Source organism: Xenopus laevis, chromosome 4S (genome assembly GCF_017654675.1).
Source record: "Xenopus laevis strain J_2021 chromosome 4S, Xenopus_laevis_v10.1, whole genome shotgun sequence".
In the NCBI taxonomy this organism is placed as follows: Eukaryota; Metazoa; Chordata; class Amphibia; order Anura; family Pipidae; genus Xenopus; species Xenopus laevis.
Genome location: NC_054378.1, coordinates 79,484,434 through 79,498,859, shown reverse-complemented (window position 1 = coordinate 79,498,859; position 14,426 = coordinate 79,484,434). Strand labels below are relative to the sequence as shown.

General features: G+C 39.8%; 1 protein-coding gene across 1 annotated transcript in view; it reads left to right on the top strand.

Annotated features, from left to right (window-relative positions):
• The first annotated feature begins 1,648 nt into the window (after nucleotides 1-1,648).
• The window catches only part of abl2.S (ABL proto-oncogene 2, non-receptor tyrosine kinase S homeolog), a 29,079-nt gene continuing 16,301 nt past the window's right edge, over nucleotides 1,649-14,426 (top strand). The window contains exon 1 of the mRNA XM_018260963.2: nucleotides 1,649-2,177. Coding sequence (XP_018116452.1) covers nucleotides 1,991-2,177 — 187 coding nt within the window. The 5' untranslated portion in view covers nucleotides 1,649-1,990. The remainder of the gene's footprint in view (nucleotides 2,178-14,426) is intronic.

Here is a 14,426-nt window from a genome sequence, read left to right as displayed (position 1 = left end):
CTCATTTCTGAACTGGGTGATAGCCATAGAATATAGTCAGGATAGGAGGGCCACCATACATATATCAATATTATTATTGATACCTAAAGGGAAAATATACCCCTCGTTTGGACATGAGATCATTTATTTAGGCATACAGTATGTACAAAAGGTGCATAAAAACATCCAAAAAGGTGCATAGAAACTTCCAAAAATATATACCTGATTACACATAGTCAATGGTGCACAGATTTGTGGTGCACAGATTCTCTGAAAAGATTTCTGGAAGTGATACAATTTTAAATTATTAGTTTATGGTAACTAGTTAATGGGTTGAAACTAAAATACTTTACTGCAACTGTTGGTTTAAAATAGAACTGTATGTAATGTATTTTGCCAGCTAGTAGAACTTCAGTCTGCAATTCAGAAATCCAGTACTAGACTGTGAAGACTTTAGAATGGTTGACTTAAATTTGAACAAGTGTCTGACATGCTATTATAGGCAGGATTGTTGTACTGGTCACTAAAGAGATTCTAGATGGTAAATTCAATATCATACCGCACAAAGAAGACCAGCAGCACTGCCAAACTGATGTTTCAAAATATTTATTGAAGTCGCATTGGTTACCAAAGGCCAGACCAGGAGCAATGAGTTTGCTCCCACGAGTGGTAGCTCAATGAAGGCAATAGGGTTGCCACATTTGGCTTCTGCAAAAACCGAACAAGGGGCAGGATGATGGCATCAGGAGCAGAGCAGTGACGTATGGTATGGAGGTGCCGTTAAGACAACAGGGGGCTTGTTTGTGCCTTGTGTAGGTCAGGTTTTGACATCAGAGGTGGTTATTGCCCAGATTATTTTTTGGGTTTCACAAGGTTGTAACCCCCAAAAGGCAGTGGCGACTAGAGTTGCCACCTGGCCAGTAAAAATTATGATTGATCCCAACTAATACAGAAAAAAGATAAATATATAGGAAGGCCTGTATTTTTTCCAGTAAAGGTTGCAACCCTAGTTGCGACAGGAGCAGCCCTAAGAAAAACTAAACTGTTTGGGTCAAAACCGAACAGGTGGCGACCCTAGAACGCACCAGTTATGATGAGTGATCAAAGATACTTCTTGCAACTAGGCAACCTAGAGAATATGGTGAAAAGAAGACAAAGACAACTTGCATAATTATTTAGGCTAGTTCTATCTAATATGAAACACTTGGGAACCCTATCCATTGATTTGTTTATTTTACGATTGATCTTAGAAATATTGTGGTTTGGACGGTGCCAGTGCTGTGTTGAGAGGAACCCAATCAAACATTGGAGTGAGGGACCACCTCAAATTTGCAATTACCATTGATTTGTGCTAGGGTGCAAGCTACACAAATATATTTTGACTAATACATAGTAAGAAAAATGTAGACACGTCCTTTTAACATTTAAACCCATTTAATTCATTATTATTATTATTAGTAGTAGTACCGTGTCATTGTTTACAGTATTTATTTGTACTATTCGTGCAGGTGTTTGGAATTTTTAACAAGCAACCCACAACAATTTGGATTTGTCCCCTTTTCAGGGTTGTGCAATAGCTGCCACCTTCTGGTGAGAAGCTTTAATGCTTCTCCGAAACTGGTGACTAATATTCACAGGACAAGACCCGGGTTGTTGACGTCGCCATGATTTTGTTGGGCGTTGCTAGAATCAGCCGAAGTGGGCGCTGTAGATTTTCGTCATGGGAGCCAGGAGGCGCACTGCCTAATGTCTGTAGCTTCTCGCTGATTAAGATGGCGGCGGCCTGGGCTGCGGCTGAGGCGCGGAGCCAGAGCTTGTGATTGTGGATTGCTAAGCCGCAGCCCGGCTGTGACTGGGAACTTCATTATCTTGGGCGAGTCGGAGAGGTGGGGAATCTTTTCTGACTTGGGGGAACCTGACATCAACCTGTAAGTAACGAGAGGGATGTGCCTTGGGCCATCCCGGTGGGGGCGGCTGCAGTGGTGGCGAGGCAGCTTACTAAAGGCCGGTGATGGGCCAGCAGGTAGGCCGCGTCGGAGGTGAAGCACCTGGTGCTCAACAGCCGCACAGAAGCGGCAGAAGCAGCGGGACTAAGCCAAGCAGCCACGTGGGAAGTATAGCAGGAACCGGCGGCCGAAGGAGAGAAGCGACCGGCAGAAACAACCCAGAGGCTGGATTTAACATTTTTACACAGCACGGTATGTTGTATGTGATGTCGAACCTTCGCCCCTCTTTGTAAACAACACATTTATCTTACGGGGATGCTGGGAGTTGTAGTCCATCCATAGCTTGAGCCCACGTCATACACGTGCTTAGTCTACTCATGACAGTTTCTATCTCCTACCAGTGTGCCAATGCAGATAGCTAGTAGGGAATACCAATTGTTGCAGTCCATTGGGTTGTTAGTTAAGAGTGTTGATCTGGTTATAAGATGCTATACATGTAGCTGAATAACTTACATAGGGCAAGGTCACACTTGGCGTTTGTACACTGCGGTTTTAAGGGTCTGGCCGGGCAGATTCGGGAGATTAGTCGCCAGGTGGTGACAAATCTTCTCTTCTTTCAGGCAACTAATCTCCCCGAACTGCCTTCCGTCGGCTAAAATGTAAATCGCCAGGGGGCAGGTACACGGAGTGATTCATTTGCGGAAGTCGCCCAAAGTTTCCTCGTGAGGCAATTATGGACGACTTCAGGAAAACGAAGCGCGCCGTGTGCCTGCCCCCAGGCGATTTACATTTTAGCCAGTGGAAGGCAGATCGGGGAGATTAGTTGCCGTGAAAAAGAGCAGATTTGTCGCCTGTCGACTAATCTCCCCGAATCTGCCCGTGTGGCCAGACCCTTAAAAACGAACAGCAAATCCTAAATACGTGCGAAATGAAGCCCTATTGAAAATAATGGAATAGGCACTATAGCAATTCCCACGGGTGCTTGTGTGCAAACATCTACCACACACCAGTGTTTGTGTTTATTTAGCAGAAATGTCAATATGCCTAGGAAACACCATATAATTAAACTCTGTGGGATCTGTAGGTTTGGAAGTACACTTCGCTGGTTTCATTGGCATAGTCACGCTCGACCGTGCGTTTTTAAAAACGAACCATCAGAACGCCACGTGTGACCTCGCCCTTAGTATGGTATCACTAATTGCAGGCACTTAACCACTTTTACTTTACACTGTGGTAGCTAATTGACAGTGTATATGAGCCTCCTGACAGCCTGCCCAATTGTTATTGTGGATATTTGAAAATCCTGTTGGGGGAGGGCCAGATTGGAGTGTTGATGTTGTGTGTGATCAGCTTGTCAGTAAATTCAACTGTTTATAAGGAGTGGTCTGATTATAATATCAGCACACAATTAAATGACAGATTATATTAAAATGATGATGTACAGTATGTAAAGGCCTAAAGGCATAACTATGTTTTGGATCCAACCCAATGGGCCTTTAGTTAAACACTCATGATTTTCGTGATCCTTTGTACTTCATAAAAGTTGCATGCAACTGGCAGGGGGCCCTGTGTTAGTTAAAAAAAATAAGTAAAGTCAGCAGTGACTGAAATTTTAAGAAAAGCTCTAATGCCAAAGATGATTATAAAGGTAAAACCTTGCTATAAATAGCCTTGGGGAATGAGGCAGTACAAGGCAAGGGTAGTATTGTTATTCTGATGTAAACAGTACCTTCATGCTTTGAGTCCTAGACTAACTAGCCTCGCGAGGCGACTTCAGAAAACGAAGCGCTCAGAGTGCTATCCTGCCAGTGATTTACATTCTAGCCGGTGGGAAGGGAGATTAGTTGCCCCGAAGAAGAAGAGATTTGTTGCCGGGCGATTAATATCCCCGAATCTGACCGTGTCTCTGCCCTAAAGTAGCTCTCCGGGGGGGGGGAGACTGTTCTAAATTCTAAATTGATACATTTAGTTGATACATTTAATATCTTTGTCCCTGCTGAACAAATTCCATGAGCTTCTTTACAGGCAGCTGTTAGAATTGATACAATAGTTGTTAATATTCCAAAGACACTGCTGATAAATGTATGAACTCCTGTAGCTACTAAATGTATCCAATTGAAACAGAGACACATACATTATACTTCCATTTTGGAAAAATGGTAAAAAATAAAAGATGGAAAGCAATTGAAAAAAGCCTTTGTGGTGAACAATCTGAAAACAACTAAAAAAAAATGTTTGGAAGGTGAACAACCCCTTTAATATGGAGGCGTGCAGTGGTTTGCTATATAAGTTAATGGTGAAAACATGCAGTTCTTTTTCAGTCTATGTTTGCAGCATCTGTGGAATATTCACAACCATTGTATCCGTTTTAACCGCTGCCTTTAATCATGAAACTCTGGGATTCTGTTCAGCAGGGCCAAAGATAAGAATTGTATCAACTTATGTATCAATTAACAACCCCCTCCCCACAGCTGCTTTAGCAAGGGATTAAAAAAGGTGAAAAATTAAACGTTAAGCTTCAAAATGAGAAAAACAGCAATAAATAGAAAATATATTGTATTTGAAAAAAGTCTTCAGTTCTTGTGAACAATCCTAAAACTGAAAAAATTGTTGCAATGTATGCCCCATGTGCAGAGTTTACTCCTTCCCATCTTTGCTTCTGAAGTCTCTCTAGGATTCACTTTTTTTATACCCAATTATTCTACTGACCTGTTGCCAATTGGTGAGTGGTCTCTCTCTTTCTTTTTTTCTTTCTCTCTCTCAAAACTTTTCCAGTGTTTTGTTGAGCTTGCCCCAACTTTTTACAAATGTATTGTCGGCATCACATTCAAATTTCACATTTTAAAAGGATTCTGTCATGCTTTTTAGGATGCAGTTTGTATTTTTAAATTACACTGTTTACACTGCAAACAATTCACTCTACCATATATAATTATATTCCTATCCCAACAGTTGTATTTTTTTAGTTGTAATATTGGTGTGTAGGTAGCCATCTCAGGTCATTTTGTCTGCTCATGTGCTTTTAGAAAGAGCCAGCACTTCAGGATGGAACTGCTTTCAGACAGGCTGTTGTTTCTCCTACTCAATGTAATGGAAGGCGTTGCAGTGGGACCTGGATTTTTACTATTGAGTGGTGTTCTTGTATCTACCAGGCAGCTGTTATCTGGTTACCTTCCCATTTTTCTGCTGATTGGCTGATGGGAGTGGGGGGGGGGGTGATATCACTACAATTTGAAGTGCAGCAGTAAAGAGTGATTGAACTTTATCAGAGCACAAGTCACATGGGCACTGGGAAACTGAAAATATGCCTAGCCCCATGTCAGATTTCAAAATTAAATGTAAAAAAAAAATCTGTCTGCTCTTTTAAAAAATGCATTTCAGTGCAGGTCTGCTGGAGCTGCACTGTTACCTGATGCGTTTTGGGGGGAAAAAAATCACTTTCCCATGACAGTATCCCTTTAAATATTCATTTTACACAGTGTCCCAGCTTTTTTGGAAGCTGGCTTGTAGATGTTTAAACACTCAGTGCTCTGGAATATGCAGCACTATAAATATAGAATTGTAACATTACCTTTAATATGGTCATTGTAAATAACTCAAACTTTGTGTTCTTTCTTCATTTTATTAGACTGAGGGGTATTTATGTTTCCTGAACCATAAGGAAATAGCTTTCTTGCCTTCATATCCTTTCAATGTTCAGAGCTTGAATGCTTTCAGGAATTCAGTTTCCTCACATTTCCTAACTTGAACTGAATCCATGTACCATTCCAGAATCTCTACTCATCATTATGCGCAGGGTAAAGCCAGCAAAACAGTCATGTGTTGGCCAGTGTGTCCATCTGTTCAGGCTCAGCCAGTGTCCTGAATGAATTGATCTAAGCTGAAATGATAATGTTCTCAATTCCTACCACAGATCTATGTCCAGACTTCTGACTGAGGTGCCCACAGATGCAAAGATAATAGGGTAGTGAGACAAAAACCAGACAAACTGCTGAAACAATTCTATACATTAGGTCAGTCTTTCTACTGACCTAATGTACATTTCCTATGGGTCAATTCGTGGTTCACCTAAGGGTGGAGCTTTTATCTAAAAATCCATAACTTTTTTGTAAAACCAGTCATTCTTCATAGCTTGGGGTTCTAGTTCAAGCTGATGATTTTGGACCAGACCAAGGCAACCACAGCCATTTAGCAGGGAATATCTGTGCCTCAGAAAATGCCCCAGTATCTCCCCATCTTCTTTTCTGCTGATTCACTGCACATGCTCTGTCACTTACTGAGCTTAGGGACCGACAAAATACAGTACACATAGAATAGAAATGTCACAATATCAGGCTGATAAGTAGTTAATACAGATTACATGTCCGCACAGAAACCAGTGTGACAAACCCTAATCTTAGCTTCTCAAAAGCTGCTCAGAGCCCACTGAGCATGTGAGTGTTGCAGACACTTTCCAAGATGGTGACCCCCTGTGACAAATTTAAAGTTGTAATAGGATTTCACTAACTTTCTTTATTAAAGTGTGTACGTATTCTACAGACACACAAGGATAAAACACTGTTTTAAATTTAAAAGAGAGAGAGAAAAAGAACCTTGGTTGTGACTGTATAGTGCCTTCTGTTAAAATAAAAGACCCCCACTTCAGGAGCTGGTATTTTAGTTTAACTGGAACAAATTACTCCTTCCACTCAATTCATTCACCACTTAATTAACATGAAGTGACCTCTACAACTAATTCATATGTCTTAATATTCACACAATCTAATTGATTAATAATAATTGTTTGTTTAATGAATTAAAGAAATCTTGTGATTATTACTTAACCATACAACATGTAACAATTAAATATTAAGTGCTTGTTTATTTTTAATAAAACCAATAAATTGTTAATTTCCACTAATTGTTTTCAATTAATTTATAAAGTGCCTGTGCTCTGTTAATTAATTAATCACTTCAATTCATATTTAACATTAATCAATAGTATAATAAGTTAGAAAGTGACCAGTGCTGATAGTTAATCAGTTTAAAAAATAGATTGATGCTTCTCGGTTCGAGGTTCGCCCAGCTGCTCCTTGAGAATAAGTGAGGAATTGAGAATATAGATAGTTGGTGGAGTTGCTCTCAAGTAAACTAACTAAAAAAAATTTCTAGGTCCCTTGGAGCACCACAAAGTGGGAGAAGGTAGAAACTGAAGGGCTGTAGTCTCCTTGTTTATCTTTTCTAACTTGTAAAAGAGGCTGTTTAAACCCTAAAAAACCTCAAACCCTACAGTTCTTGGAGAGAAAATAGGTTTAAGATAAAGTTAAAGGAAAGATATCCGTATTTAAAAGTGCAATCTCTGTTCACCGAAGTGAATAAATTCTAAAACCAAATAGTCACGTCTCGCCCTGACGTGCGTTTCGCCACAGCTTTCTCAAAAGGCAAGGACAAATTTGAAGTTTGGGATCATTGCTGCTACTGAGAAGGTGAAACTTTAGGCTGGTGCAATAAGTTCAGTATATACCACATGGCATTTTTAGCGTTTAGTTCTCCTTTAAAGGGAATCTCTGCCAAAAACTTTTTTTGCAAAATGAAATAAACTGTAATTCTAAGCATATTTCATGCAATGTTTTCAATTCTAAAGTTAATTGTAAATGTAATTGCAGTTGAAAGCAGTATTTCTTTATCCTATTCTGCTCTCTGGTTCTGAATCTTGAAACCACATAGCAGGAATCACTTCTCTGCATTGTTCCAGTAGTCAGAACCAGTAGTATAGAGGATATATGTATTTTATTTGTATATACTAGTTTTGAATTGGTCACAGGTTTTCAATTTTATTTGGTGGATTTTAAAATTACAAGTGTAAGAAGCATATTCAAGGGATAGAAAACCTTAAAGGAGAAGGAAAGGTTAAAACTAAGTAAGCCTTATCAGAAAGGTCCATCTAAATATACCATTAAACCCCCAAAGTAGTGCTGCTCTGAGTCCCCTGTCAAAAGAAACATTGCATTTCTTTCCCACTATTGTGTACACATGGGCTTTTTTATCAGACTTCCTGCCTTCATCTTAAACCTCATTGCCCTGGGCAAGAGCATGCTCAGTTTGCTCCTCTTCCCCTCCCCCTTCCTTCTCTGCTGTAATCTGAGCCCAGAGCAGGGAGAGACTCGGGCAGGAAGTGATGTCACACCATGTTAATACTGCAGCTCCTATCCTAAACAAACAGAGACTTTCTAGAGCTTTTTACTCAGGTATGGTAAAACATTCTACAGAATAAATATAGCATTCTAGCTTGCACTATTGCAGCTAATCTATTCGCAATAAAATGCCTCCGTAGCTTTCCTTCTCCTTTAAAAACCTTAGATCATGTTGAAGCTGGCATCAAAATGTCTAAGCAAAAACTTCTTCGCCTAAAGAAGTGGTTTGTCGCTGGGCAACTAATCTGCCCCAGTAGCTTTGTCTGTCTCTGCCCTTAATGGCACAACATGTTTCTAGCTCAACGCTCTTTGTCAAGTGTACTACATTCGTGTAGATCACAATGATTTAAAGGAATTGTTCAGTGTAAAAATAAAAACTGGGTAAATAGATAGGCTATGCAAAATAAAAAATGTTTCTAATATAGTTAGTTAGCCAAAAATGTAATGTATAAAGGCTGGAGTGATTGGATGTCTAATAAAACAGCCAGAATCCAACTCCCTGCTTTTCAGCTCTCTTGGTTTACACTGACTGGTTACCAAGCAGTAACCAATCACAGACTTGAGGGGGGGCCACATGGGTCATATCTGTTGCTTTTCAATCTGAGCTGAATGCTGAGGATCAATTACAAACTCACTGAACAGAAATGTACCATGTGGCCCCCCTTCAAGTCGCTGACTAACTCAGAGTTATAGAGCTGAAAAGCAGGAAGTTGGATTCTGGCTGTTTTATTAGACATCTGTTCACTCCAGACTTTATATATTACATTTTTGGCAACAATATTAGAAACATTTTTTATTTTGCACAGCCTATCTATTTACACAGTTTTTATTTTCACACTGAACTATTCCTTTAAAGGTATGCACAGGAAGTGACATAATTAAATCCCCACCCCCTCTTTAGCATTCAGGTGAGCACAAGAAAAATCTGCGTGTAGTCCAAGGTCTGAATAGTCCAGTTGTAGAATAATCATTACAAATCCATAGGTTCAAAGTTCATAGAAAAAATGATTCCAGAAATATAGAAACTGCCTGTGGAAAACAAAGGCCTATCTATAAAAAGACAATCGAATGTAATGTATACGCACAGTATGGATACTATTAAAGGGATCTTGTCATCGGAAAACATGTTTTTTTCAAAACGCATCAGTTAATAGTGCTACTCCAGCAGAATTCTGCATTGAAATCCATTTCTCAAAAGAGCAAACTGATTTTTTTATATTCAATTTTGAAATCTGACATGGGGCTAGACATTTTGTCAATTTCCCAGCTGCCCCCAGTCATGTGACTTGTGCCTGCCCTTTAGAAGAGAAATGCTGTTTTTCCTTCTCAATGTAACTGATGTGTCTCAGTGAGACATGGGTTTTTACTATTGAGTGTTGTTCTGAGATCTACCAAGCGGCTGTTATCTTGTGTTAGGGAGCTGTTATCTGGTTACCTTCCCATTGTTCTTTTGTTTGGTTGCTGGGGGGGAAACGGGAGGGGGTGATATCACTCCAACTTGCAGTACAGCAGTAAAGAGCACAAGTCACATGACTTGGGGCAGCTGGGAAATTGACAATATGTCTAGCCCCTTGTCAGATTTCAAAATTGAATAAAAAAAAAATCTGTTTGCTCTTTTGAGAAATGGATTTCAGCGCAGAATTCTGCTGGAGCAGCACTATTAACTGAATCATTTTGAAAAAAATGTTTTTTCCCATGACAGTATCCCTTTAACTTCACAAACACGTTGTCCAAAATTACTCCTACCATAGCAGTTTTTCCTCCACTCCAGGGCAACAATTCAAAATCTGAAAGAAAAAGAGGTCGCATTTAATACAAGTGAACTATGTGGCAGTAGTCCCAAAAAGCACTTGATACACCAGCTATCGTTTAGACCTTTTGGTTGTAAACTGTCCAATTTTTGAATCCAGTTTGCCTCTCTTTGTGAGAAAAATCTTTTAATGTCCCCTCATCGTGAGGCTGTTCTAACCACTTCCAACACTGCCCACTTTTAACTGGCAAAGGCTATGTCTGGCCTCATGGAAATGTCTTGAGACTGTGGTGTCTGATGCCATTTCATTTTTAAAATTACGGATATTTCCTCGATTTTCTTTAATCCAAGCTTTTACCAGTCTACTGGTCTGTGTAGAGATTGTACACATGATGACTACTGCTTTTTTTTCTACTACGTTGAGGTTATCTAGCACATACAACATGACTCCAACAGTTCAGTCTTGGAGAAGAGTAGATCGGATGTATGGAATGAGGCTTTACTCGGCCAACTGCATTTTGGTTTTATCCTACAAACACATCAATTGTGTAACTTTTGCAGATTTTTTGGTTTAATTCGAACTACAACTCCCACGATACATAGACAGTGTCTAGGTTTTATATAACAAGTGTTTGTGAACTGGCTGAAGTTAGTGAGCTAAAAGAAGTCAGGCCAGTGCTGAAACCACAGGTGATCAAATCAAAGGTGATTCAATGACTGTGATCTGCAAGAATAAAGAGAGATTGTTTTATGCCATATAGCCCGCAGTGAACAGGCACCAAACATGCAAATACATGTGACCGTATTACTGTCTGACGAAGGGGCACGCCCCCGAAACGTAACGTTGCATTAAACACGCAGGGCTTTGCCCGCTTGCATTGAGTCCTGAGTGCCGGTTTCTTTCTTGCTAGCGTGTTCTATTAAGGGTTGCCGATCCCTTTTAACTGTGCACCGGACCAGCTTGAATTCGAGAGGCCAGGGAGTGCTGGTGGGTTTTGGAAATTGGACAGTATTACTAATAACATGGTAAAGTGGTGGAAAGAACTAGTATTGTATAATAACAAGCTGCTTCCACCTGCTTCACTGAAAGGAGGAATACTCATCAGTTGCCAAAATAAATTTGACATTCTCAAAGATTCAGCTGTAAAAAAATAGTGTATATTTGTTTTATTCTGATGTACAGGTTGACCCAAAACCAGCAGTGATCAGGTTGGGTGAGGGTCCTACAATTTGCAGGTAAGATTGCAGTGCCTGTTGAGTTTTTTCCTGGGCTGTACTATCTATCTATTTTCAGTTGTGTCTCTTGCAGCTGTGCCTTAGTTTTGTATTCAGCAATGTGGCCTACCTGTTGCAGTCATTCTGACTGTATTTCCATATTGGCTTATTCTAGCGGTGGTTTGTTGGTACATTAATGCTTGTACCCATCCATCATTTTTGCTGCAGTGAAGGGATATGCATTTGACATGACTAATGCAGCATAAAGCATTGAGAGAAGGATTGCCCCTGCGTATTGCAGTATTTTTTACTTTTGTTGAATAACCTTGTAATCAATGGCTTTGTTAGAGATTGTAGTGATAAATAATCTATATTAAAGGGGTGGTTCACATTAACTTTTAGAATGTTATCTAGTTATAATTATATGCAACCTTTGAATTGATCTTAATGAGGCTTGGGGTGAATTTGACGCGTTTCGTTTCGACAAAGATTTGGTGCCTGCTAAATGGCGCCGACGCCCATTAAAGTCTATGGGCGTCTAATTTTTTTTTGACAGCACTTAATTTTTTTTATTTTGATGCACGATGCCATACAAGTCTTCGGGCATCTTTTATTTATTGTTTATAGTTTTATTTCCCTTTTTGTGACTCTTTACAGCTATCAAGTGGGGGTCACTGACCCATCTAAAAAACAAATCCTCTGTAAGGCTACACATGTATTGCTACTTTTTATGACTCATTCATATTTCAGTCTCTTATTTAAATCAGTGCATGGTGGCTGGGGTAATTTGGACCCTAGCAACCAGATTGCTGAAATTGCAAACTGCTGAGCCACTGAATAAAAAGCTAAATACAGTAGAACCCCCATTTTTCATCCCCTGATTTTAAAGGGATCCTGTCCTCAGAAAACATGTTTTTTGAAACCGCATCAGTTAATAGTGCTACTCCAGCAGAAATCTGCAACAACATTGAGAAGGAAAAACAGCAGCCTGCCAGAAAGCATTTCTCTCCTAAAGGCACAAGTCAAATGACTTGGGGCAGCTGGGAAATTGACAATATGTCTAGCCCCATGTTAGATTTCAAAATTGAATATAAAAAAATCAGTTTGCTCTTTTGAGAAATGGATTTCAGTGCAGAATTCTGGAGGAGCACTATTAACTGATGCATTTTGAAAAAAATTTTTTTTCCCATGACAGTATCCCTTTAAGTTTTCCCTCATTTTACATTGTTGTTTTGTGGTCCTATATATATATATATATATATATATATATATATATTGCATAATACTTTTCCCTGATTTAACATTTTCCTGGATTTTACATCATTTTCCCCCCTGAAAAACGTAAAATGGCGATTCTACTGTAACTCAAAAACCACAAATAATAAAAAACAATAACCAATTGCAGATTGTTTCAGAATTTCACTCTCTACATCATACTAAAAGTTAATTTAAAGGTGAACTACCCCTTTAGGCTAAGGGCACACTAGGCGATAGCGCCGCGATTTGACTCGCGGCGACTTTTCGCCGCGACTTTTAATCCGCAATCGCTGGGGAAACTTTGGCGCTGGCGTCTATGGGGAATCGCGACAAATCGCCAGCGTAAAAACACACGCGCCGATCTTTTTTCTATTGTCGCTCGAAATCGCCTAGCGAGGCGATTTCGAGCGACAATAGAAAAAAGATCGCCGCGTGTGTTTTTACGCTCACGATTCCCCGCAAAAGTTTCCACAGCGATCGCGGATTAAGTCAAATCGCGGCGCTATCGCCTAGTGTGCCCTTAGCCTTAATATGTTTTACATTTCTGTGAGACCGGTAACTGTTAATTATTGAGCTCTGTAGCACACCCACTTGCCAGTAATCCAGAAGCCTTCTTACACACACCCAAAAGCTAGACAACAGCTGGTTTGGCATCACAGAGCTTAAAACCTGCATGTGTATCATTTTATACAACTTGTCCAACACAAGTGACCCAGCTGTCCCTGGAACACACCCACACAACAGGCCTGTGAATAGCTGGCTCAGGCACAGCCAGTAAAGGCCTTGGCAATGAACAAGCTACAACAGAATATTAAATAGGCAAACCCATTCCCCCAGCTAAATCGTAACCAAAAATTTAGGAATATTTATTTATCTGTAATTAATACAAAGCAGCAAGAACTGATTATATACTATGGCCATATTCTTTTGCAGGATTTCATAATATTCACAGTGATGTCTCTTTGTGATAAATTCTGTCTTGCAAAAAAAAAACTCAAGCTCTTGGAGGGAAAAAAACCTGCAAAATCATAAGCAGCACATTGGTGGATGTTTCTGTCCTCACAGGCACCTCAGTTTATGGATAGTGTTAGTCTTATTAGGTTGCCCTGTGCAGTTTGACTTGTTTGGAGTGACTGCTTGAAGGCCGATGCTGATGTTTTAGATTTTAGTTTGATTTATATTATTAGAAGATACTAAACCTTAAAATTGAATATTGCCCTTATTTTATATACTGAACATATTGAACCACCCTAATGGTTCAGCGTCTCTATACTAGTAATGATCCAGGACCTTAAATTTGTCACCAGAGTTTGGCACCTTGGATTTTGTTAGTAGTGTCTGCGGCACACACACACATACTCAGTGTGCTATGAGCAGCTGACGAGAAGCTACGTTTAGGGATTCTTTAAGCCTTGTCTCTTTAAAGCTCCCCATAGACGCAAAGTTTTCTCTTGCCGAACCACCGATTTTAGCGAAGTCCGACCAATCCTTCGAAATTATGGTGCGTTAGTGGGATTCGAATGATCGAGCATCTTACGATTTTTCGGCCGACATCTGTCAGAAAATTGATCGGCCAGGTTTAAAAATCTTTGTCGGTCCCAGTGCAATCTATCTATGTTTGCAGGGCCAAGCAGGCAGTTACCCTTTGTTTTCCTGGCAAATTGGTCTTTTTAGTTGATGGACAATTCGTACGATTGTTCCGAGATAATCGTGGTCTCACGATGATGATCGGATATTTTACAAATCTCAACATCTATGGCCAGCTTAACGCTTAGTAATAAATCTTTAATGCAACTATAATTTGTATGTATTAATGTAATGACCCCTGTTCTTTTAATTGTTTTTTGTTCTGCTGTACAGCGTTGTGTACATAAGTAGCACTATATAACTAAAAATATACCTGCATATACATGCAAGCCTGAATTTCCATTTTGTTAGACTTTACCATTTCACTTTTGTGCACTTCCAATTGGTGCTGGGCAGTGTTCTAATGTAATATATAAGGGGTTGTAGACAAACAAGCCACATTGTTGTCAATGTAATGTATATCAGATTGTCTGCTCTATAGCAGGGGATGCAACCTCCAGGCTGCGGCCCACTGCTGGG